This window comes from Podarcis raffonei, chromosome 18 (genome assembly GCF_027172205.1).
Source record: "Podarcis raffonei isolate rPodRaf1 chromosome 18, rPodRaf1.pri, whole genome shotgun sequence".
Taxonomy (NCBI): Eukaryota; Metazoa; Chordata; class Lepidosauria; order Squamata; family Lacertidae; genus Podarcis; species Podarcis raffonei.
In genome coordinates, this window is record NC_070619.1 from 2,067,685 (window position 1) to 2,089,970 (window position 22,286).

The window sequence follows — 22,286 nt, forward strand, 5'->3', positions numbered from 1 at the left end:
AGAACTACTCTCAGTTAGGACTTCAAGACAATCTTTTCTCTCTCCACCCCTGGGGCCAAGCCATACAACATTCGAAATTAGCCAGGCGCTTTTTGCACCTGGCTGTCGGTCACTCGTGACCAAGTGAAGATGCCCGGGTGCCAGGATGGCGCCTGACGTCTCCACCATCTGGGGATCAGGACTGTTTTCACACACTAATACCGCATCCTGTAGAATTCTATCCATTATATTTTATCTGCACAATTGGAATGAATTTCAGGAACCCGAATGTGTTTTCAGTGCCACCTGAGCAGTAGCAGTGATCATCGTTATAGTGAATTGTTTTCACTTGTCTTTGCTTCCCCCACTGCCCTGCTCAGAGTTGGGAAGAATATTCCTATGTTATGAATGGTCCGTGTCTCCATTATAAGAAAAAGAGGTCGGAATAGGTCAATAGATTTGTGGACTGTCACTGGATAAAAGTGACTTCGCTTTTTTACATTCTCAAAGCTCAGTCAGTCCATCCTTTGAAAAATAATACTTGAGAGCTGTCTTGCCCCAAAATGGCAACTAGACATTCCATTTTGGCAACTGCAGTCTTGGTTTAAGGAGCCATTTGGCTCCTAGCTTATATACCTGAATTTCTAATGCTGAAGCCATATTAGAAACAGCTTCTGAAAGAAGGCAGTCCCCATAGCTCTGCAGTAGAACACCTGCTTTGCATGTAGAAGGTCTCAGGTCCTCTGGGGTTGGGGAAGACCCCTCTCGACCTGAATGCCTCAAGAGCCCACCATCAGTCAGAGTAGACCACAGGGGTGGGGGCCTCAGGTTCAAGGGCCATACACCTCCCTCCAGCCCCCAGCCCTGCTTTGCACCTTTGTTTGCCTGGCTGGGGTATGTCCTTGGTGTAGTGATTCAGGTGTTGGGCTAGTACTGGGGTTCGAGTCCCTGCTTGGCCAGGAAATTCGCTGGGTGACCTTGCTCCAGTCGCTACCTCTCAGCCTAACCTACCTCACAGGGTTGTTGTTTGAATTATAAATGCTGAGAGGGGAGGAACTATGTACACCAGCTTGAGCTCCCTGCAGGAAAAGGTGGGATGTAAAGGCAATTAATAATAATAATGTCTTCATTTGAATAGAGCAGGGTTTCCCAAACTTGGGTCTCCAGCTGTTTTTGGACTACAACTCCCATCATCTCTACCTAGCAGGACCAGTGGTCTGGGATGATGGGAATTGTAGTCTTAAAACAGCAGGATGCTCAAGTTTGGGAAATCCTGAAATACAGGATAGAGAGGGGGTGGAAACCCTTGAAAGGGAATGTGGCCTTTGGACTGGGAAGCCTGGAGCAAAGTAAGGTGGGGAACCTCCGGATGGTGCGGGGATCACAAGTTCCATCATCGTCCCTGATCGTTGGTCATGCCGCCTAGGGGGGCTGACAAGAGTCAATGTCCCAGCAATTCCCGCAAGGCCTCAGGCATCCCCAAATCCTGCTCTTAACAACCCCACCTGTCCACCTCGGTCGAAGGCAGCTTCAGATGAGAAGAGCTCTGGAGCTCATGCTTTTTATTTCAGCAGGGTACTTGTATCTCTGCATCAGTGTTAATTGGGCTGCTTTTGTTTTTATTTTGATTGTGTATTTTGTGTTTTTATATTGTGATTTTATGTTGTAGCCACCCTGAGACTGGTGGGTATAGGGCGGGATACAAAACAATCAGGGAACATGTTGGGATCAGGCTCCTATCTTCCACCCCTTCTTTTTTTAAAAAGCCAGTGGCTATCAGCCACAATGGCCATCTTCTCCCTCCACTGTGATGGTCAGTACTTCTGAATGCCATTGCTGGGGATCCCAAGCAGGGAGAGTTGGTTGCTCTGGTCCTCCTTGTGGGCATCTGGCTGGCCGCTGTGAGCACAGGATGCTGGACCAGATGGGCTCCCTTTGGCCAAATCCAGCAGGGACCAGGTTATGTTTTTAAGGTCTACAAACCTCTTGTCTAAATCTCTGCCTGCCCCACCAGTAACCCAGTACACCTTTTTCTCTTTTGCCTTCTCCCTAGGTTTCTTGTAGTCGGGATCCCCCTCCCCAAAACAACCTTCGGAAGGACTGAGCACACCTTTCCTGGGAACCCATGAACGGCTGGGACAGGTAGGAGCTTCCTGTCTTGTGTGACTTGGAGGGTTGAGCCCAACAGTAGTCAAACTCAGAGCGGATCCACAGAAACCGGACTGTGGAGCTCACTCCTCCCAGGAATGGCCGCCAACTTGGATGGCTTTAAAGCAAGATTGGGCAGATTCATGGAGAAGGAGGAGGCGATCAGTGGCTGCTCGCCACGGTCGGAGGCAGCAAATGCTTTTCAGGAGACCAGAGGGGCCGTGTGCTCAAATCCGACTTGGGGTTTCCTGCAATGGGCATCTGGTTGGCAACTGTGAGAAGAGGATGATGGACTAGATGGGCTTGATCCAGCAGCCTATTCTTATTTTCTTACTGACGGACTTGACTGTGTAAGATCCATTAATTTCAATGGGTCTTCTCTGAGGAGAACTTAGTTGGTGACAACCCTTGAGGATGAGGATGATGATTTTAAGATGTCACTGTGGCCTGGTGTCTGGAAAAAAGAAAAATGATAAGAATTGGTTCTGGCGACTAGACCTGGACTCTCCCGTTTTGCTTTTTCCAAGGCAAGGTACTACAGTTGCTGGAGGGCAATCCGCCGGGACCAGCCCTAGCTTCTTGTTTCCCCAGAAACATTAAGCTGCCCTGATAAAGGACTTAGGCTCCAAATGTAAGAATCAGCCTGTTGGATCAGGCCAAGGGCTCGTCCAGTCCAGCATCCTGTTCTTGCAGTGGCCAACCAGATGTTCACTATGGGAAACCCAAAGCAGGACCCGAGTGCAACAGCAGCAGGGTTCGAAATTAACCAGGCACATTTTGCACCTGGCTTTTGACCACTTGCGACCAAGTGAATTTGCCAGGATGCTGCCTGACATCTCCACCATCTGGAGGTGCATGCCTGGGGGGTCCTTGGACCTGGACTGTTTTCACACACTAATACCCAACCTTGTAGAATTCTATCCATTATATTTTATCTGTACAATCGGGATAAATTTCAGGAACCAAAATGCTTTTTCAGTGCAGCCTGAGCAGGAGCAGTGAACTATGTTATACTGAATTGTTGTCACTTGTCTTTGCTTCCCCCACTGCCCTGCTCAGAGTTGGGAAGAATATTCCCACGTCATGAATGGTCTGAGTAACCATTAAGAAAAAGAGGTTGGAATAGGCCAGTATATATGGGAACTAGATAAAGTGACTTTTCTTCTTTTAAGTTCTCAAAGCTCTTAACCAAGCTCAAGGTTGTCGTCTGAACTAGCCAGATGTTTAACTGAGAATCAATCACAGTCAGTCCATCATTTGGAAAATAAGACTTTAGAGCCAACTTACCCCAGAATGGCAACTAGACATTTTGTTTTGGCGACTGTGACCTTGGTCTACGGCAGGAGTCAGCAGACTTTTTCAGCAGGGGGCCAGTCCACTGTCCCTCAGACTTGGGGGGGGGGCAGACTATATTTTTTGGGGGGGGGGAATGAACAAATTCCTATGCCCCACAAATAACCCAGAGATGCATTTTAAATAAAAGCACACATTCTACTCATGTAAAAACACTCTGATTCCCAGACAGTCTGCAGGCTGGATTGAGAAGGCGATTGGGCCGGATCTGGCCCCAGGCCTTAGTTTGCCTAACCTGGTCTACGGAGCCATTTGGCTCCTAGCTTATGTATCTGAGTTTTTAACACTGAACAGCAGCAACTCTCCCCACTTGCAACTCCCAGCAACGGTAGAGGGAGAACATAAGTGACTGTGGCTGGTATCTGCTGATAAGTCTTGTCCTGTGCAGATTTGTCTAACCCACCCCCCACTTGCCTTGCAAGGGGTTGGAGTAGATGACCCTTGGTGCCTTCCAATTCCACAGTTCTGTGATTCTGTTATTACAACCAAGCAAAAGGACTACCATGATGAGGGGCATTGCCTGGGAGAGAAGAGGTGTGGCCTGGAAAAAGAGAGAGTCCTCAGGGCTGGACAGTGGGTCACATTTCCCCCCAAGCCCCCCCACAGTAGCTGTGCAATACAAGCATAGGAGCTCACTCCTAGGGGCTGAGGTCCCTTTGAGTCCCCACAATAAAATATTTGAGGGGCTAAGGCCCCCCAAAGTTGATGGGCATTGCCATTCAAATGGTATGTGTGCACCGCCTCTTGCGATCGATTATGGGGGGGGGCTTACCTGCCCCCCTACAAACAATCTGGGGTATGTGGTGGCACGGTTAGGAACGGGCAGTAACTCATCTGATATAGCCAGGAAAACCTTGGAGACTGTTTAAGGGGCAGCCTTTAGTTAACGAGCACAAGCAGTTCTTGCAATTCTCTGCCATGGGAAGCAGCGAAGGAGGCAAATTGGTGGCAGAGAGGAATTCAAACAGCCCCTGAGTTTTGGAGTTTTAAGATCGGTTGCCAGGGAGGGCTGGTGGTGCTCATCTCCCGAGGCATCTCTGGCTGGGCGCTGAGGGAATTCGGATGCTGCTTGATGCGACAGACCTATATTCCTGTGTTGCAAAATCTGTGTGTGCGAGAGCAAGAGGCAGGAATAGGAAGTCCACCACGTATCGTCTGAGGTGTGCTCAGCCTAGTTTCCTATGCATTCCCTCCCTCTCTTTCTCCCGCTGGCAAACAAGGCCACTTGAGCCCAGGTGTTGCAGTGAAATTGCCATGATCCGTAAGTGACCCAGGTAGGACTGGACCCGTAAAATGCAGGTGGCTGGTCCTTGGTGTGTGTGTGTAGGGAAGCCTCTCTGCTTGCTCCCAGATACTCTCTTCTCCACCTGACTTTGAGCAAGGAGGACCTAACCCCATAGCATAGCTGTCAACTTTTCCCTTTTCTTGCAAGGAATCCTATTCGGAATAAGGGAATTTCCCTTTTAAAAAGTTGACAGCTATGCCCCATAGGTATGTAAGGGGGCAAGTCCTTGTCCTTTCCTACCAGCTGCCAAAAGTCAACAGGTGGAAACTTCAGGTGAAACCTGACTTCCTTGGCATAGTAGTGGTGGCTAACGCTACACTTGTTGGACTTGACACCTGCAATGGGACTCCCTGTAAGAAAAAGCAGCATCGAAACCTCCTTCTCCCCGTATCCACTGCCTGGCTTCTGCGTTGTGGTCATATATGAGTGTGACCACTACAGCTGCAGACCCTTTTTTTTAGTGGTTGAAGTTCCTGGACAAAAGCACCATTTTCTTCCCTATGTGTAAAGGAGAGGGATTTGGGGTGCTGCTGTTGTGTGGAAGAAGGGTGCTTGCAGGAAGACCTCCGCTCCTTGCACTGCGTCCCCTTCAGAGATCCTGAAGTTGCGTGCGCATGTAATGCATATTCCATCCACAGAGGGCAGGAGCTCTGTGGCCCTCCAGGCGCTGCTGTACTACAACTCCCATTGCCACACACACATGTACATGCACACGCACACTATCAAACAATGTGGGGGGCAACAGCTGGAGGGACACAGAAGTTTCCCTGGCCCTGACATTGGGAGGCACTGTGTCCCCTTCACCCCCCCACATCAACCCCCCCCCCCAGTATTAAACATACTGCCTAACAACATGTTTCAGAATCTTTCCACACTGCCCTGTGGCTTTTAAATTAAATAACTTCTAATTAGCTTTAATCCTGAATAACCAAACAAAATGTTTTTTAAAAAAACAAACTTATGCACACACCCCCGACTTTTATTTATTTATTTTGCAGGCATGGTAGGGTTCCTTAAAGCACCCACTGTCCTTTCTTTTCCCCATTTCTCTACACTCACCCCCCCGAAGAAGGCGGGGTTTGGGGGTTTTTTTGTATTTTGGTTGTGTCCTCATGCTGCTTTCAACTCAGCCTGGCTCCTGTGACTGACAAGCGATGGGGATGTGTGGCACAGGAAGGGTTAAGGTCTGCCATTTTGTTATGTAACACCCTTAATGGACATATCAGTGAATGGCATGAAGATGGCAGGGCTTAACCCTTCGTGTGCTGCAGCTCAAAGCTCGACTCTGTGGAGTCCCCCCCCCCTTTGTTTTGTTTTTAAAGCTTTGACTCCAAACACACACACCTTTTTAAAAGAATCCCAAAATGCAACTTGATTTCTCTCTCTTCAGACATAGCATATATATATATGTGCATACATATCAGGTTAATGAAATAGAACTTGCCTTTTAAAATAAGTGTCAGTCTTTATTCAACTTGAGTCCTGCTGTAAGTAGGTTGGTTGATATCAATGGACCTACAGTTTGGCTGCAATCCTTAAACCTTACCTGGGAGTAAGCCCCAGCAAATTTAATAGGGCTTACTTCAGAGTAGACCTGACTGGATTGCACTGTCCTGCCCAACATTATTTTCAAAGAGCTACTCTGAGTAGAACTGAAGACAACTACATTCCGGAATATGAGCTGTAATATCTGATATTTTTCTTTTTCCAAATAATTCTAGGAATGTAGGGAAAATGTGTTGGGTTGTTTTTTTTTTAAGGGACCTGTTTCATAAAGGAGAGAAACTTTTATTTTCTGCTTTTCTTTAAGGCTAAAACATATATAACATCATTATTATTATTATTATTATTATTATTATTATTATTACTATTATTATTATTATTACAACCAAGAATACTACTCTGTTTACTTGGAGAGAGGAGGGGGCCTTCCTTTTTTTAAAAAAAATACATATTTCAGTATGTCCACAGGTACAATTCCATGCTTTAGCTGAGATTCCTGCATTGCAGGGGGTTGGACTAGGTGACCCTTGGGTCCCTTCCAACTCTACGGTTCTGATTCAACAGAATAAATAAGGAAAGGGTGGGTTTATGAAGGATCAAGGGAGGAAGAGTGTAATAAAAAAGGTCCAGGCGGAAGAAACTTTTGTTTCACTTGACATTGAAAAGCTTGTAAATGAAAGTTGGCGCAAGCTATTTGCACTCGCATGGAGCGCTCGCCACATAAAAAGAGCCCTGCGGCCGCAGGATCAGGCCATTTAGCCCAGCATCCTGTCCTGAGCGTGGCCAGGCAAATGCCCCCATGAGAAGCCCACAAGGACAACTGGAATCCAGACCGCAGAGTTTCCCAAACTTAGGCTGTTTATTGGTGGGTTTTTGTTTGTTTTTTACTACAATTACCACCATCCCTGGCCACTGGTCGTGCTAGCTAAGGATGATGGGAGTTGTAGTCCAGAAACAGCTGGAGAATTAAGTTTGGGGAAACCCTGATCTAGAGGCATTTACCACCTCTGACCATGCTGGCAGAACAGCAGCCATTCTGACTGGTAGCCGTGGAATCGTCCTGTTCTCTTTGCCTTCCTTACACACCGATGTTTTTCCTAGGTTGTCTAGTGGGGATTGTTCTTCGCCTCTCCAGCATCCTGCTCTCTCTGGAGACCCATTTCCTTAAGATGTAGCCTTTGATTTGCATTAGTGCTGGAGGCAACAGCCCTGGTTCTTGTCCAGAGAGGCTGCCGTTCTGCATGCTAAGTTGAGTGGCTTTCTGTTTTTCATTGGCTTGCTCGGTTTATCCTCCCTGCACCCCTACTTTCCTCCAGAAGGAGCTCAGAGAGGTCTGTGCATGTGGCCCTCCTTTGCAGGTTGTTGTTGCTGCTTCTGTTCAGATGACATTTATATTTTTTAGAAAGCAAGCTAGTTTCTATACATGGACTCTCACATGCCCCTCTGCATGCATCCAGGCAAGCGAGAGGTGCGATCGGGATTCCAGGGCAATTCTCAGTTGGTTGAGAGACTGTTACTCTCAGGGTCGTGGGTTCGAAACCCACATTAGGCAAAAGCTTCCTGCATTGCAGGGGTTGGACTAGATGACCCTTGTGGTCCCTTCCAACTGTGACTCCAACCAGACAAAAACACTCAAGGGGAAGAGTGCCTTGTCCCCACCCCCCACAGGCTTCAACATCCCTGTCCTTGCTGTAGACAGCGACCCTGCAAGGTAGGGCTAGCCACAAAGCCAGTTGCGCCTGTCATAACCCCAACCCACCACTTCCCCTCGAAGGAGCCCAGGGCAGCAGAGAGATGGGCAATCCAGAAATAAAGCTGAAACATTTTTAAAGCAATTGCAATTAAAAACATCTCAGAGCTGTTACAGCATTCTTCTATCCAGTGGTCTTCGGGCTGCCTGCAACAGTCTTCTTCAGCCACCACCAAATGCTTGGGTAAACAAGGAACGTGTTCAAAGAATCAGCATGCCTCCTCCCGTGTAGACCTGTCCATATGGTGAGGGTGATGCCCTTTCCCAAAGCTCTTCCCTCAATATCCCTGCATCAGAGGTGGAAATAGGAACTTTGGAAGCTGCCTTATGCACTTGTACCACTTGTCCCAATTGCGACCACACGGAGACCTCTGGGTTCCAGTTTGGCAACTGGGGTCCCTTAGAAGGATCTGAAATATTTTCCTTGAAGCTTGAATTTATTTTATTCTGGATTGTTTGATTTGATGTTTTAATGTGTTGCAAACCGCCCCTTTCCTAATACGTTTGCTTGCACGCAGAGTTAGCTGGTTGCCCAAAACTCACAGGATCAAGAAAGATTTCCTTTATTTTCGGGCAGCAGGTAGAACTTGCTCTGGCGGCTGTAGTGGCAGCTATGTATGGAAATGTCTGTATAGCTGATTTCTTTTTGTCTGAGTTGCTGGCTGAGCCGCTGGGTAGGTTGCTGCTCCTTGCGGATTTCTGTTTGGGGGCATCTGGTTGGCCACTGTGAGGGCACGATGCCGGACTCAATGGGACTCCCCTCTGGTCTAGCCAGCTGCAGGGCTCTCCTCACCTTCATAAACTGAAATTTACCCTTTGCTTTTTCTTTCCTTTCCCTTATAACCTTCCCTGCAGTGGCGAAAGAAAGCGGTATTACTCTCCCGCAAGCTCCTTTTCCCTTCGCCTCTCTTCCGAGCAGGAGGTGAATTTATGTCAATATGTGATAGGATTCTGTCACGAGGCACCCCATGCTGGAAAAGACACTGCCTGAATTATACCAGGTTTGTCTCCATTTCTTTAAAGGAAGGCGGTTGGGGGTATTAAAAAAAAACGTTTCTGGGGCTGCAAACAAACAAACCCCAACTTCCTGTCTTCCAGGTGATAGAAGGGCCTGTCCCCATTATTGTGACAGACAGGGAAAGGGGTGGCGGGTGTTGAGCAAGTGGCGAGTCAAGAATTGCAGAGAGGCAACTAGGCTGAAACTGACAAAGGTTGTGAGGTTTTCTTCTTCCTTTAGTTTGCAGGCTGGACTAACCACTAAATCATAGAATTGCAGAGTTGGAAGGCTCCTTGGCCATTGAAAGAAGTCTCTGCCCAGGAGTTTTGCGGCTTCCCTACCCCTAGGAAGGAGCGCTGTAGGTCCAGTTCTCCTTCCTCCTAAAGTCCTGCTGGGATCCGGTTGTGCAAGGTGTTTACACACACACACAAACACAACTTTGTTCATAGCGCATTTTGTGCTTCTGTTTTGCATCTTTGTGCTGTCCACCGCCCTGGCAGGGTGTTGTACCTATTTAATAAACAAACAACACACTGGCAGCTCTCTAAGGGTGCACAATTCTGCAGACAAATTGTGAGCTTTGGGAATGGGGAGCACTTGCAACCCCCCCCCCCGATGTTGGGCTCCGACTGCCATCACTCCTAACCATTGGCTATGCTGCCTGCAGGGAGGGGGGAGTCCCTACACCATCTGCAGGGGGGGGGCAAGCCCCTTGATCTGAGGAGCCAGTTCCTAGGGGCCAAGGTCCCTTGGGCCCCCACCCTAGAATATTTGAGGGGGCCGCCCCTCTCCAAAGTTGATGGGCATTGCCATTCAAATGGTGTCCATGCACCGCAGCATGTGATTGATTCTGTGGGGTGGGGCTTACCTGCCCCCCACCTCAATATTTTATTCAGGTTGGCACTCCTGGCAGCCGGTGGCAGCAGGCTGGATGCCAGAGAATCCTGGCTCTCTCCCAAATTGACAAAGCAGCTTCCTAGACCTCGTGGTTTGCTAAATGCGCTGCTGCTTCGGCTCTGTGAAGTCTGGAAGGGTTTTCCGTTGCAGGGACAGGCCACCTGCGGCAAAAGCATTTCTTTTCCTGCCTCCACCTTGTTTTTTTACGGAGGGGGAAGTTTCTTCCTTCTGTGCAATGCATCCTGGGAAGCCTTTCCTTCCCCCCCCCCCACCTTCCTGGTTTGGAGAAAAGTTGCTTTTTCTTTGCCAACTCCCCGCTGGGTGATTCTCCTGGGGGCTGGGCTCATGGTGTTTATTGCACACCCCCTAGTCCTTGACTTTGCACCCCCTTTTTTCCATATCTGTCTTTTACGGGCACCCCGTCTCACCCCGCTTCTCCAAAATGGCTTTCTGAAGCCCGGCCGGCTGACCACCACCTGCGCTGCCCCTTTAAGAGCACGCCGTGGGGTGGTCTCCCCCACCCCCTTCCCGTTTCTTCCCTGGGACTCTGTGTTCTGGAATGCCCATCTGCAGCCCCCCAGCCCCACCCCACCCACCCACAAGCAGATTCAGGGACGGTGGCCGCAGCCGCTCTCGCGCTCTCTCTGCTGCGAGGGGTTAACAACACATAGCCTTCTTGTCTGGAACCAGTTCAGACCGGTTTTCTGGAAAGTGCTTTGTCTCTCCCACTGAATCCTGGGAAAGGGTCATGTGTGGACCCAGTGATGTCATGGGATCACAAACTGACTCAGCTCTTTGCTCCCTGCCCTTCCCCGCCCCCGCCACGCCAACCCCCAAATCAGAAGAGGTTTGGTGTGTGTGTGTGTGTGTGTGTGTGTCTGCCTCTCTTGCAGGTACAGTTGGAGAGGGAACACACGGCCCCCCAGGGTGGGGGCAAAATGCAACCCTCCACCCCACCACCACTTTTTTAAAAACTTTTTTTTAAAAGCCCCCCAAATCTCTCCCAACTACTTCCACGAGTTTTGAGCACTTCCTGTGCAAAACCGGTGGGGAGGGAGAGGGGCAGAGAATGGCTCCCCCACAGCCCTTCTCCTTTAAGACATTCTCTCTGGTGGCTTTTAGGGCCAGTGGCGGAATAAAGCCTGTAATCTCTTTAGCAGTAAAAGGCATGTTCTCTGTACCTTAAAAAAATAAAATGCAAGGCCTTTTCCAAACCCCAGGATGTGCCAGGAGGGACTTGGAAACTTTCAGTCATGAGAAGCAGGTGTTCAGGATAACGGGCAGGTTTTTAAAGGGGAGGGGGAGGCAAGCAAAATTAAGCAGATTTTTTTTAAAAAAAATTGTGGGTAGGGGGTTTCCATATCTTCTTGCAGTGAACTTGCCCCTGATTTCCAAAAACCCATTTTGACTTCGGATTCTTCTATTTCTCCATGGGTTGGGTTGTGAGTGCTGCTTAAAACAGAGCTGAGCACCCCCTTTTGCACTCCCTAAGCAGCTAGTGCAAACTGCTGCTTTTTTATTACTATTATAAAAAACCACAACACATTGTGATACTCTGATCTGTGCTGCCTGGATGACATACCTTCTTCCTCTTCCCTCCCCTTTTCCTTTCCTCGTGTTACTTCCCCACACCATCAGAGTACCATAATGACAGAAGAAGCTTGCCGGACGCGAAGTCAGAAGCGCGCCCTCGAGCGGGAGATCACCCAGAACGACGTGGACTGCAAGAAGATGAAGATGGACAAGGGGCTCCTGGGGGCCCCCGAGGCCAACGCGGAAGGGGGAGACCTCAAGGTGAAGAGTGAACCCACATCTGGGAGAATCCAGGGACTGTTAAAAGGAGGGGAGATGAAAGCCACGATCAAAGTGGAGGTGCAGACGGGAGACGAGCCGGTGGACATGAGCACCTCAAAAAGGTAGGTGGCCTGTAGATGTCAAGGAGAGAAAGAACTACACAGCTGGTGGAAGACATCTGAAGGCAGCCTTGTATCAGGGCGTTTTTAATATTTGACGTTTTACTGTGTTTTTATATGTGCTGGAAGCGACCCAGAGTATATGGATAGTATATTATTATTATTACTACTACTACTACTACTACTACTACTACTACTACTACTACAGTCATACCTCAGGTTACAGACGCTTCAGGTTGTGTTTTTTCAGGTTACGGACCGGCTGAAACCCAGACGTACCGGAATGGGTTACTTCCGGGTTTTGGCGGTCGCACATGCGCAGAAGTGCCGAATCGCAACCCGCGTGTGTGCAAACGTGCCGCTGCGGGTTGCAAACGTGCATTCCTCACAGATCATGTTCACAACCTGAGCGCATCCACTGTATTATTATTATTATTATACCACCCTTGGGTGTCCCAACAGCACCTGGGAGGATGCACATTTTCCCCATCTCTAATCCAAGAAGAGCCATTCCCCTTTCTCAGAAAAGAATTTCTCTTCGGAAGAGAGGCATTCCTCCCATGAGATCTGCAGGGCCACTGGTTTCCCTGTCCCTGATCAAAGAAGAGGCATTTCTCCTTTCTCAGGGCGAATTCCTCTTCTGAAGAGAGGCATTCTCCAGGTATAGCTGAGAGAGACTCCTGCCTGAAGCCCTCGAGATCCACAGCCAGTCAGAGTGGGCAGTTCTGAACTCGTGGATCCAAGGGTCTGACTCTGTATAACCCCCGGGGGGGGGGCAGGTCTTTCGAGGTCCTGGTCTGAATAAAGGCACTCCTCCGTCTCTTGCATGCAGAATGAATGTGACTTCTTAGGTCAGGAAAACACCAAGATGCCTCCAGGGGACCTCCTTCCATAGCAGGGATGGGGAGCCTCTTTGGCCCTCCAGATGTTCGACTCCCCATCATCCTTGGCCATTGGAGGGGAGAGCTGCTCTTGCGCTCCGGTCCTACCTGAGGTTTTCCAAAGGCACCTGGTTGGCCCCTGCGAGAACAGGCTAGATGACCTGATCCAGCAGGCTCTTCTTCAGGCAGAGGCAAACTCGGCCCTCCAGATGTTTTGAGACTACAGTTCCCATCATCCCTGACCACTGGTTCTGTTAGGGCCGAGTTTGCCTCTGCCTACTCTTCTTATGTTCTTAAAGCAGACTAGTGGGAGAATCTTGGGCCCAGTCTTAGGTGAAAAGCCGGTTGTTATTTATTTTGGGCTGCAGTTTGCAGTTTTTCTTGAGTGGCATGGTGTCTTCTTTGTAAGTTTTGGCTAAGGGAGCTGGGCATGTTTAGCCTGGAGAAGAGGAGGTTAAGGGGTGATATGATAGCCATGTTCAAATATATAAAAGGATGTCACATAGAGGAGGGAGAAAGGTTGTTTTCTGCTGCTCCAGAGAAGCGGACACGGAGCAATGGATCCAAACTGCAGGAAAGAAGATTCCACCTAAACATTAGGAAGAACTTCCTGACAGTAAGAGCTGTTTGACAGTGGAATTTGCTGCCAAGGAGTGTGGTGGAGTCTCCTTCTTTGGAGGTCTTTAAGCAGAGGCTTGACAACCATATGTCAGGAGTGCTCTGATGGTGTTTCCTGCTTGGCAGGGGGTTGGACTCGATGGCCCTTGTGGTCTCTTCCAACTCTAGGATTCTATGATTCTAAGTGCATGCCTTCATTTGGCCAAAAGACACACGCACAGCGGCCATCTCTAAAAAGTGTTTTCCAAGGCTGGTGATGAGCAAGCAGCATTCTGGGGGGGCCATTTGCAGGCTCCGCTTTCCCTGCTCTTTTAAACTCTTAACCCAGGAGCCATTTATTCTGTGGGCACAATTGATGGAAATGTGAGAAGGTCCACGTTTTAATTTTAATATCAACTGCCCCGTCCTGCCCAGGTGTCTCTTCGCCCTTCTTGGAAAACTACCTGACGCCTGGTAGCGTTTAAGGCTGTGCTGAATTTTAAAAGATTTATTTGGGATTGATAACAAGGATCCTTGACCTACTGGATCTTCCGGGAGGACAGGTTATGCTGATGAGCTCTGTGTGTGTCGTTTGTTTGTGTGTGTGTTCGTTTGTTCTCCACACCCCACCCTACAGGGACTATTCACCACACAATTTCAAACTCTGCAAAGATGTTCTTCTGAGATATTTTATTTTATTTGAGGAGGCGGGGGCTCTTTTTACTTCCTGTTTGAGAAAAACCTCCAGGATTCCACAGAGACTTCTTTCATCCCCAAGATAAGTTACTGCAGGCACACACTCACATGACTCTTCCTGTTTGTCCAGACCTGGGAGGGAGATTCAAATCTGCTGTGTATCCAGAACAATAGGGACTGGAACCTTGCTACGTTTTTAGAGGAAGGCCTCGTGCAGGGCTCTTTTCTATATTGCACAATGTTAGCTGTGTCCATCAGTTTTGGTTCCTCTGCTCAGAATGCCCCATGTCCAGTCCCTGCCATCTCCAGGTAGGCGAGGTTCTCGCCTGGGCAGCTTCCACCAGTAATTGGTAGGAGACAATACTTGCCATTCTTTGTTCTTTAATACTGAGCTAGTGTCTGACTCTGCATCCTGTCTGATTTCAGATTCTAGATCAGTGGATCCCAAACTTGGGTCTCCAGCCGTTGTTGGACTACGAGTCCCATCATCCCTAGCTAGCAGGACCAGTGGTCAAGGATGATGGGAATTGTAGTCCAACAACAGCTGGAGACCCAAGTTTGGATCTAGAACCATGAGGGCTAGAATCTTCTTCTTGTCTTTTAAAGGCAGGAGCCTGAACTCTGTGCTAGAGCATCTGTACCCAAAACCTCCCAGGTTCTAATCCTGATTTATATCCAGGTGGGGGGCTGAGGAAGACAAACACACACACACACACACACACCCTAAAACTTTGGGCAGTTGCTGCCAAGTGAACAATACAGGGGAGGGGAGGCTGAGCTGAATGAAGCCAGGGCTCCGTACAAGGCAACTTTCCAACAGCATGATGGAGAAGCAGCTTGGATGGATGGATGGATGGATAGTAGATAGATAAAAGTTATTTGCGTTGTATTGAGTTTATTATCCACTGCTTAGGGGCTGTTGTAATAAGTGGTACATAAATGGTTGAAAATGAATAACGATGATGATAATAATGATAATAATGATAATATTAAAAATAGAAATACCCACATGAACAATAAATGCTGCAGTAAAAGAAAAAAGAAAAAAAAGCTGCCTGGACAGCTGTTGCAGGGGGTTGGACTAGATGACCCGCAGGGGTCCCTTCCAATGCAACCATTCTATTCTCCTTCCTCCAACGCCCAACCCCCTGAAAAAGGACTTTAATATTTGGGGGGAATAAGTTCCACTGGACCTGATGGAGGCTTGCTCCCAAGTAAACGTATGCGGTATGTTGACGTTTGAGCAAGGGAGGAGGCCCTACCTAAAAAGCGCTGTGGGCAGTAGAAGTGTGTGCTTTTGTGCACAGTTTTTCTTTGCAGTGTCTTCCTAGATTTGCATACAGTTCCCACCATTGTACCCAAAGTGGGATACCCTGATATTTTCATTTTCAGCTGCTGCTGCTGTTTGCATTGTTTTGAGTTTATTATACGCTGCTGCGTAGAGGCTGCTGCAGTTGAGTGATATATAAATTGTTGAAAATAGTAATAACTCAGTTGGTTAGAGCGCAGTGCTGATAATGCCAAGGTTGCAGGTTTGATCCCCGGACAGCTACATATTCCTGCATGATCCTCAGGGTCTCTTCTAACTTGCTGTGTTTGCTTCACATTGCGGCTTTTCAGGTTGTGAATATGGCAAACCCTGAAGTGTATACTTCCGGGTTTCACTGTGCCCGCCCCCTGCGCAGAAGTGTTCTGCACGCTTCGCACATGTGCAGAAGCGCTCTATCGCGCTCCGCGCTTGCACAGAAGCACCGCTCTAGTTGCGGACTTTTCAGGGTGCGAACGGCACCCCAGAATGGATCGTGTCCGCAACTAGAGGTACCACTGTAATTCTAATAGTTATTTGCATTGTTTTGAGTTTATTATCCACTGCTTAGGGGCTGTTGTAATTGAGTGGTACATAAACTGTTGAAAATAAATCATTTGCATTGTAGGACCTTTTGGTATATAAAATTATTGATGATGATGATGATGATGATGGTAATCATAATAGATATTTGCATTGTTTAGAATTTATTATACTGTACACTGCTTAGTGGCTGTTGTTAATAAGCGGCATATAAATCATTGAAAATAAATAATGATAATATAAAAATAGAAATACCCACATGAACAATAAACGTTGCAGTAAAAAAAAAAAACTAAAATAATGCAAATCAATACAGAAAACAAATCCATTGTGGGTTATATCCAACATTAGCTAGAGAGCAGAGCTATTGAAAGGAACGAATTAACTTAAGTTCCTTAATGGGTCTACTCTTAGTTGGAGGAAACCCACCTAGAAACGTTAAATTGTGTAAGTAGGTAGATAATAAATAAAAGTAGGTAGATAATAAAAGTTTTTCCTTGAACCTAGTAGGATGCCATTAATCTCTGAAGCCACATATAGTAATGGTTTGGTTTTAAAAAAAATATGTATATTATGTTATGCATTTTGTGGTTTTATGTTGTAAAATACCCTCTGTGATCTTTGGATGAAGGGCGATATATAAATTTAATGAATTTATACAAATCTAAATAATAATCATAATATCTGTTGCCATAAGAATAGAAAGTTTCTGTTTGGTAGTCACTGCAATAAATATATAAAGATATTATGCAAAACGATGCAACTTAGCCAATGAAATTAGTGCCTTAAAACGAAGCAGGAGGAATTACGATGTTAAATGCAGAAATAAAAAAAATGTTAGGTGTACAAAACAGGTTCTGCAGAATCTCACAGTTCAGCTGGTTTCAGAAAGTTTTTCAAGGTTCTTCGTCTTTGCCTGCCTGCCTGCCTGCCCTTTTTTTCTGTATGTGTCTGAATGAGAGAGACTTTTCCTCCTCCTTCCGACCCCCTCCATTTTCTTTCCACTACCTGTCTCCGCCTTCTCTTCCTCCTCCTCCTCCTCCTCCCTTCCTTCCGACCCCCCCCAACAACAACAACTTCCCACTCCACAAAATGAAAGCAAATGTGTCACGAAACCGGTTCCGACCGGTTGGTTGCCATGACTTTTTCCAGGATGTGGAAAGGAATTGTTTTTTGGGGTTGTTTTTTTTTAATCCACATGACCAATGGGATCATGTGACTTTTTTGGCGGCATGGAGGGGGGGAGTTCACCGTCTTATGATGATGCTGTGATAACTGATTATACAAGGGTGACCGTGTGCGAAAGATTTTAATTTGCACATAGCAGAAGGGGTTAAAACTTGGCCAATTCTTTTTCTGTGCAAGAGTGCAGCTCAGGATCCCCAGCGACTCTCCAGGGTTTCGGATGGAGAGTCTCTTTTTCTCAGCCGCGTCTGGAAATTCTGGGCATCAAACCAGGAGCTTCTGAACCCAAAATCCGACCACTTCCCAGGCTGAATTTACATCTTGCTGCTGCCTTGGGCTTCCATCTGTCTCGAGAGGCAATGGAGACAGGGGGTGAAGCCAACCCACTGTGTTAGCAGCACTGAAGTCACTCCCCCCCCCCCCCGGGTGCAAGCCTGGGCCGTGGGTCTGGGGGTCCTGGGCTGCCCAGACAGCAAGACCCCCCTCTTAGCCTCGCTGATGCGGGATCCAAAGGAAATCAGAGCAAGAGGTTTGGTGCCAGCTGGGCTGCCAGAAGGAGGCGTACAAGGCGCCATCCAACCACCTTAGGGACTCCACTCTGGATTTCCTGAGCCTTTTCTTCTCCCAAAGACCTTCAGATGAAGGGTGGTGTATAATAATAATAATAATAATAATAATAATAATAATAATCCCACAAGGTAGCAGAGGTTCCGGATCAGAGAAAACATCTTGCACAGTTCGCAAATTGGAGGGGTGGGCGTGCTGGGGGTTTTAACAGAAGCTAATGGTATGGGAAGCTTTCTGCTTGATAGTACGGTATTTTGTGGCAGGGAAGACTATAGGCGCATGCTCTCCTTTGTTAAAAGCAGGCTGGTATAGTGGGCCCTCTGTAAGAAGAGGATGCTGAGATTCCTGCGTTGCAAGCGGTTGGACTAGATGGGCTTTGGGGTCCCTTCCAACTCTACAATTCTATGATTCTGTGATCAAGACTGGACATTCCCTTCTGTAGTCAAGGCTGGAATGTTGCAGACGTCCCACACCCAGGTATCTCCCAAAGAGAGGGCCTTATTTTCATTGTTTGAAATCGTTAAGCTGTCTGCCCCGTTTGCTCAACTTGGCATTGGCCTGGTAGAAACTGCTTTCTTCCTCAAGAGTTCATTCCTGCAAAACCTGACACTTTAAAAACCACAAGCCAGAATTGAAAAGTTTTCAAGGAAGGGTACAGCGGTACCTCTGGTTGCGAACGGGATCCGTTCCGGAGACCCGTTCGCAACATGAAAAGAGTGCAACCTGAAGCGCCGTATCTGCGCAGGTGCGCGGTGCGATTTGGCGCTTGTGCACATGCGTGAAGTGCGATTTAGCACTTCTGTGCATGCGCAAACGGCGAAACTCGGAAGCAACCCTTTCCGGTTCTTCTGGGTCGCCGCGGGACATAACATGAAAGAACGTAACAGGATGCAAACATAACATGAGGTATGGCTGTACATTGGCCAGTATCTGCATCAACTGCAAGAAAGAAGTTTTACCTGAGTTAGTTCCACTCTGAGTAGACCCATTGAAATGAATGGGCTCCACGGTCAGAGGCAATAAACACCTTTAAATATGGGTTTCTGGGAGTCGTAACTGAGGAGAGTCAGTGTTGTGCTGTAGTCCTGCTTGTGGGATTCCCTTTGGGGCATCTATTTGGCTACTGTGAGGACAAGAGGGTGGGCTAGTATAGGATCAGAGTTGGAAGGGGCCCTCTAGTCCAGCCCCCTGCAATACAGGACTATGCATCTGTCCCTTATGGGGATTGAACCTGTAACCTTGGTGTTCTCAGCACCACACTGTAACCAACAGATGGCTCCCCTCTGGCCTGATTCAGCTGCAGGGCTCTTTTCTGTATTGCACAATGTTAGTTGTGCCCATGTGTTTTGGTTCCTCTGCTCAGAGTGTGACTACCGCCAGATACAACAGGAACGCTTGCTTGCTTCCTTGAGGGTTGCTGGAAGAGCTCTTCTGCAGTGTAGTGTGGTGTGGCTAGCCCAGGGTTTCCCCAACTTGGGCCTCCAGCTGTTTTTGGACTACAGCTCCCATCATCCCTAGCTAGCAAGACCAGTGGTCGGGGATGATGGGAGTTGTAGTCCAAAAACAGCTGGAGGCCCAAGTTGGGGAAACCCTGGGCTAGATTGTCAGACTAGGAGCTGGGAGACCAGTGTTCAAATCCCTTCACTCAGCCATGAATCTCACTGGGTGTCTGTCAGTCACTGCTTCTCAGGGTAGCCTACCTCACAGGGTGGTTGTTCTGTGGGTAGAATAAGGGGTGAGGAAAGAATTGAGCTCCTTGGATAAAAAGGTGGAATGTAAATGCATTAAATGATGTTTAAAAAAAGCAAACCAAAAAAACAAGCGAGTGGAAACTAAGTTGAGTCTGCAGCAAAAGTCCCGTGTTTAGATCCATCCATCCATTTATTTATTTATCTTATTCTCTGGAATCAGGTCTCCTTATCAAAATAAAGAGGGGGCCTGTGAGAGAGTATTTGAGCTAGGGGCTTGTTTTATTGTCTACTGAAAGAAGTGAGGGCGGGTGGCGCTGTGGGTTAAACCACAGAGCCTAGGACTTGCCGATCAGAAGGTTGGTGGTTCGAATCCCTGCCACAGGGTGAGCTCCCGTTGCTCAGTCTCTGCTCCTGCCAACCTAGCAGTTTGAAAGCACGTCAAAGTGCAAGTAGATAAATAGGTACCACTCTGGTGGGAAGGTAAACAGTGTTTCCGTGCGCTGCTCTGGTTCGCCAGAAGCAGCTGAGTCATGCTGGCCACATGACCCGGAAGCTGTACGCCCTCGGCCAATAAAGCAAGATGAGTGCCACAACCCTAGAGTCGTTCGCGACTGGACCTAATGGTCAGGGATCCCTTTACCTTTACTTTATTATTATTATTATTATTAATAATAATAATAATAATAATAATAATAATAATAATAATAATAATAATTTTAAAAAAATTATACCCCGCTCTCCCGGGCCAGAGCCAGGCTCAGGGCGGCTAACACCAATAAAATCACAGTAAAAACATAATGGGAAAAAAACAATTTAAAATACAGGTTAAAATGTGATTTAATATGCAGCCACATTTTAAAAGTAGCCCATAGATCAAAACCATAAAGGGAGGGAAACATAAGGGTCAGACTGAGTCCAAACCAAAGGCCAGGCAGAACAGCTCTGTCTTGCAGGCCCTGCAGAAAGATGTCAAGTCCCGCAGGGCCCTAGTCTCTTGTGCCAGAGCGTTCCACCAAGTCGGGGCCAGTACTGAAAAGGGCCTGGACCTAGTTGAGACCAGTCTAACCACCTTGCGACTTGGGAAAGGTGGCCTGGGGACCACCGTTGGTTAGAGCCTGGTGCTGATAATGCCAAGGCTGCACGTTCGATCCCAATAAGGGGCAGTTACATATTCCTGCATTGCAGCGGGTTGGGCTGGAGGACCCTTAGAACCCCCTCCAACACTATAATTCTAAGAAGGAATAGGACCCTTTGCGTAATGTTTGCAGGGAAAGAAGTGTGCTCTTTCACAAGCCGTGCTTTATCTGGCTTGAGCCTCTCCAGTTTAGTGGGTCTCCGTTGAGTTATGGTTTAATTGCAGGGGGTCCTATTGGGTCCACAGGTCTGGCTTAGTTCTCTCACCTTTTGTCCCCATTTGGGGGAATGATGCTTTTTGAACTGCATTAGGCTGCCCTCTAGAGACTCTTCTAAGTATTGCTGCATCCACAGGAAAGTTCTGCTAATTTACTACAAGACTTTTATTATTTGTACCCCACCCATCAAACTTCTCATTCTCTCCTGGAAGTGCAAGTTTATTTGGAAAAGATACAAGCCAGGGTTCTAGTATATACAAAAACATAATAAAACATTGAACATGAATAATAGCAATCTTATCAATATAAAAAGTCACAATAACTTTCAAATGAACAACTTATCAAATAAAGCAATATTCAATAATTCATTAGAATCTACTAATAAACAGTAAGATTAAACATCATCATCATCATCATACTTATTTCCTTGACATCTGATGGGATGGCATTCCACAGGGTTCCCTGTAGCTTCGTGTCTCACACCAGAAAGCCCTGAGAGCTTGATCTAAGTGTCTGAGCTGAACTAGAAGCTCCTAGTCTCAGGACCTTGAGAGACCTGGGTTCGAATCCCCACTCTGCCTTGCAACTTGGGCTACTCACACTCAGTTTACCCGGCCTCACAGGCATGCCATGAGGAGCGCTTGTATGTGTGGCAAGAACCATACTCACCATCTCGATCTCCTTGAAGGAGATGTACATTTGGTAATAAATGAATAAAAATATTGGTGTCTCCCTTCCAAAGACCAGTCCGCATGTTTGGCCAGCCTTCCAAAACCTAGAGCCTTCTCAGCCAACAGCCAGTGGTGATGGACATAGTTATAGTGCAACAACATCTGGGGGTCATGGGTGCCCCATCCCTGCTCTCAGAAGGAGCATTCTGTACTGCAGTGGTTCTCCAAGTGGGCAGTGCCACTGCCTAGCGGGTATAAATAGCTGTCGAAAAGCCAGCATCCCTGGATCAAGTTCATCGATTTTGTCGAAACTAAATAGTTTCAGTTGGATGTTGAATGAATGTGCACCCAGTTGTTGCTGAATTTGATTGTTGTCTGCTTCAGTGGGCTGTGCAAACCACTTCTGAACGATGCTTCTTCAGGGTAGGGGGCACTGGGGGTGAGTTTATGGGATCAGGGGGGACAGTGCCCTGAAAAGTTCGGTTGCTGTGTACAAGAGGTGGAGGAATGCCTCTGTTTAGAAGAGCCATTCTCCCCTGAGAAAGAGGAATCCCTCTTCCTACTGCAGGACCGAACAACCTTTGGCGCTCTGGGTGCTACTGGACTCCATCTGCCAGTAGCCAGCATGACTAGTGGTCAGGGATGATGAAGACATACATTGGGGAAGGTGGGGTATTAATTGAACAACAGCCAGATGGAACTGTTTCACTGTGTTGTCTTAATTTACTGTTATTTATTCTCTTCTCTTCTCTCTGCTTTTCTTTTTGCGTGTGGGTGGCTCCTCCAGCGACGTCAAGCGAGAGAGGAGGGTCCCTTCGCCTGATGTAATAGTACTATCGGACAACGAGCCGTCGAGCCCAAGAATGAATGGATTGACGAAAATCCCGTTAAAGGAGACCAGCACAGAGGTGCTGATGGTAAGTCTTAGCCCTTGCCTTAACGTAGCTGCCTCTCCTCCCTCGATGCATTCAG

The 22,286-nt window shown here is 47.6% G+C and overlaps 1 protein-coding gene across 9 annotated transcripts in view; it reads left to right on the forward strand.

The window, feature by feature from the left end:
• GATAD2A (GATA zinc finger domain containing 2A) overlaps nucleotides 1–22,286 on the forward strand; it is a 77,088-nt gene that overhangs the window by 39,716 nt on the left and 15,086 nt on the right. For 6 of the 9 annotated variants that reach the window (XM_053372583.1, XM_053372591.1, XM_053372584.1 and 3 more), the window contains exons 2-5: nucleotides 2,033–2,121; nucleotides 8,874–9,019; nucleotides 11,551–11,828; nucleotides 22,102–22,231. In XM_053372583.1, the coding sequence (XP_053228558.1) occupies nucleotides 8,987–9,019; nucleotides 11,551–11,828; nucleotides 22,102–22,231 (441 nt within the window). In that variant the 5' untranslated portion in view covers nucleotides 2,033–2,121; nucleotides 8,874–8,986. The remainder of the gene's footprint in view (nucleotides 1–2,032; nucleotides 2,122–8,873; nucleotides 9,020–11,550; nucleotides 11,829–22,101; nucleotides 22,232–22,286) is intronic. The other 3 variants (XM_053372588.1, XM_053372589.1, XM_053372587.1) reach the window with 1 other exon arrangement.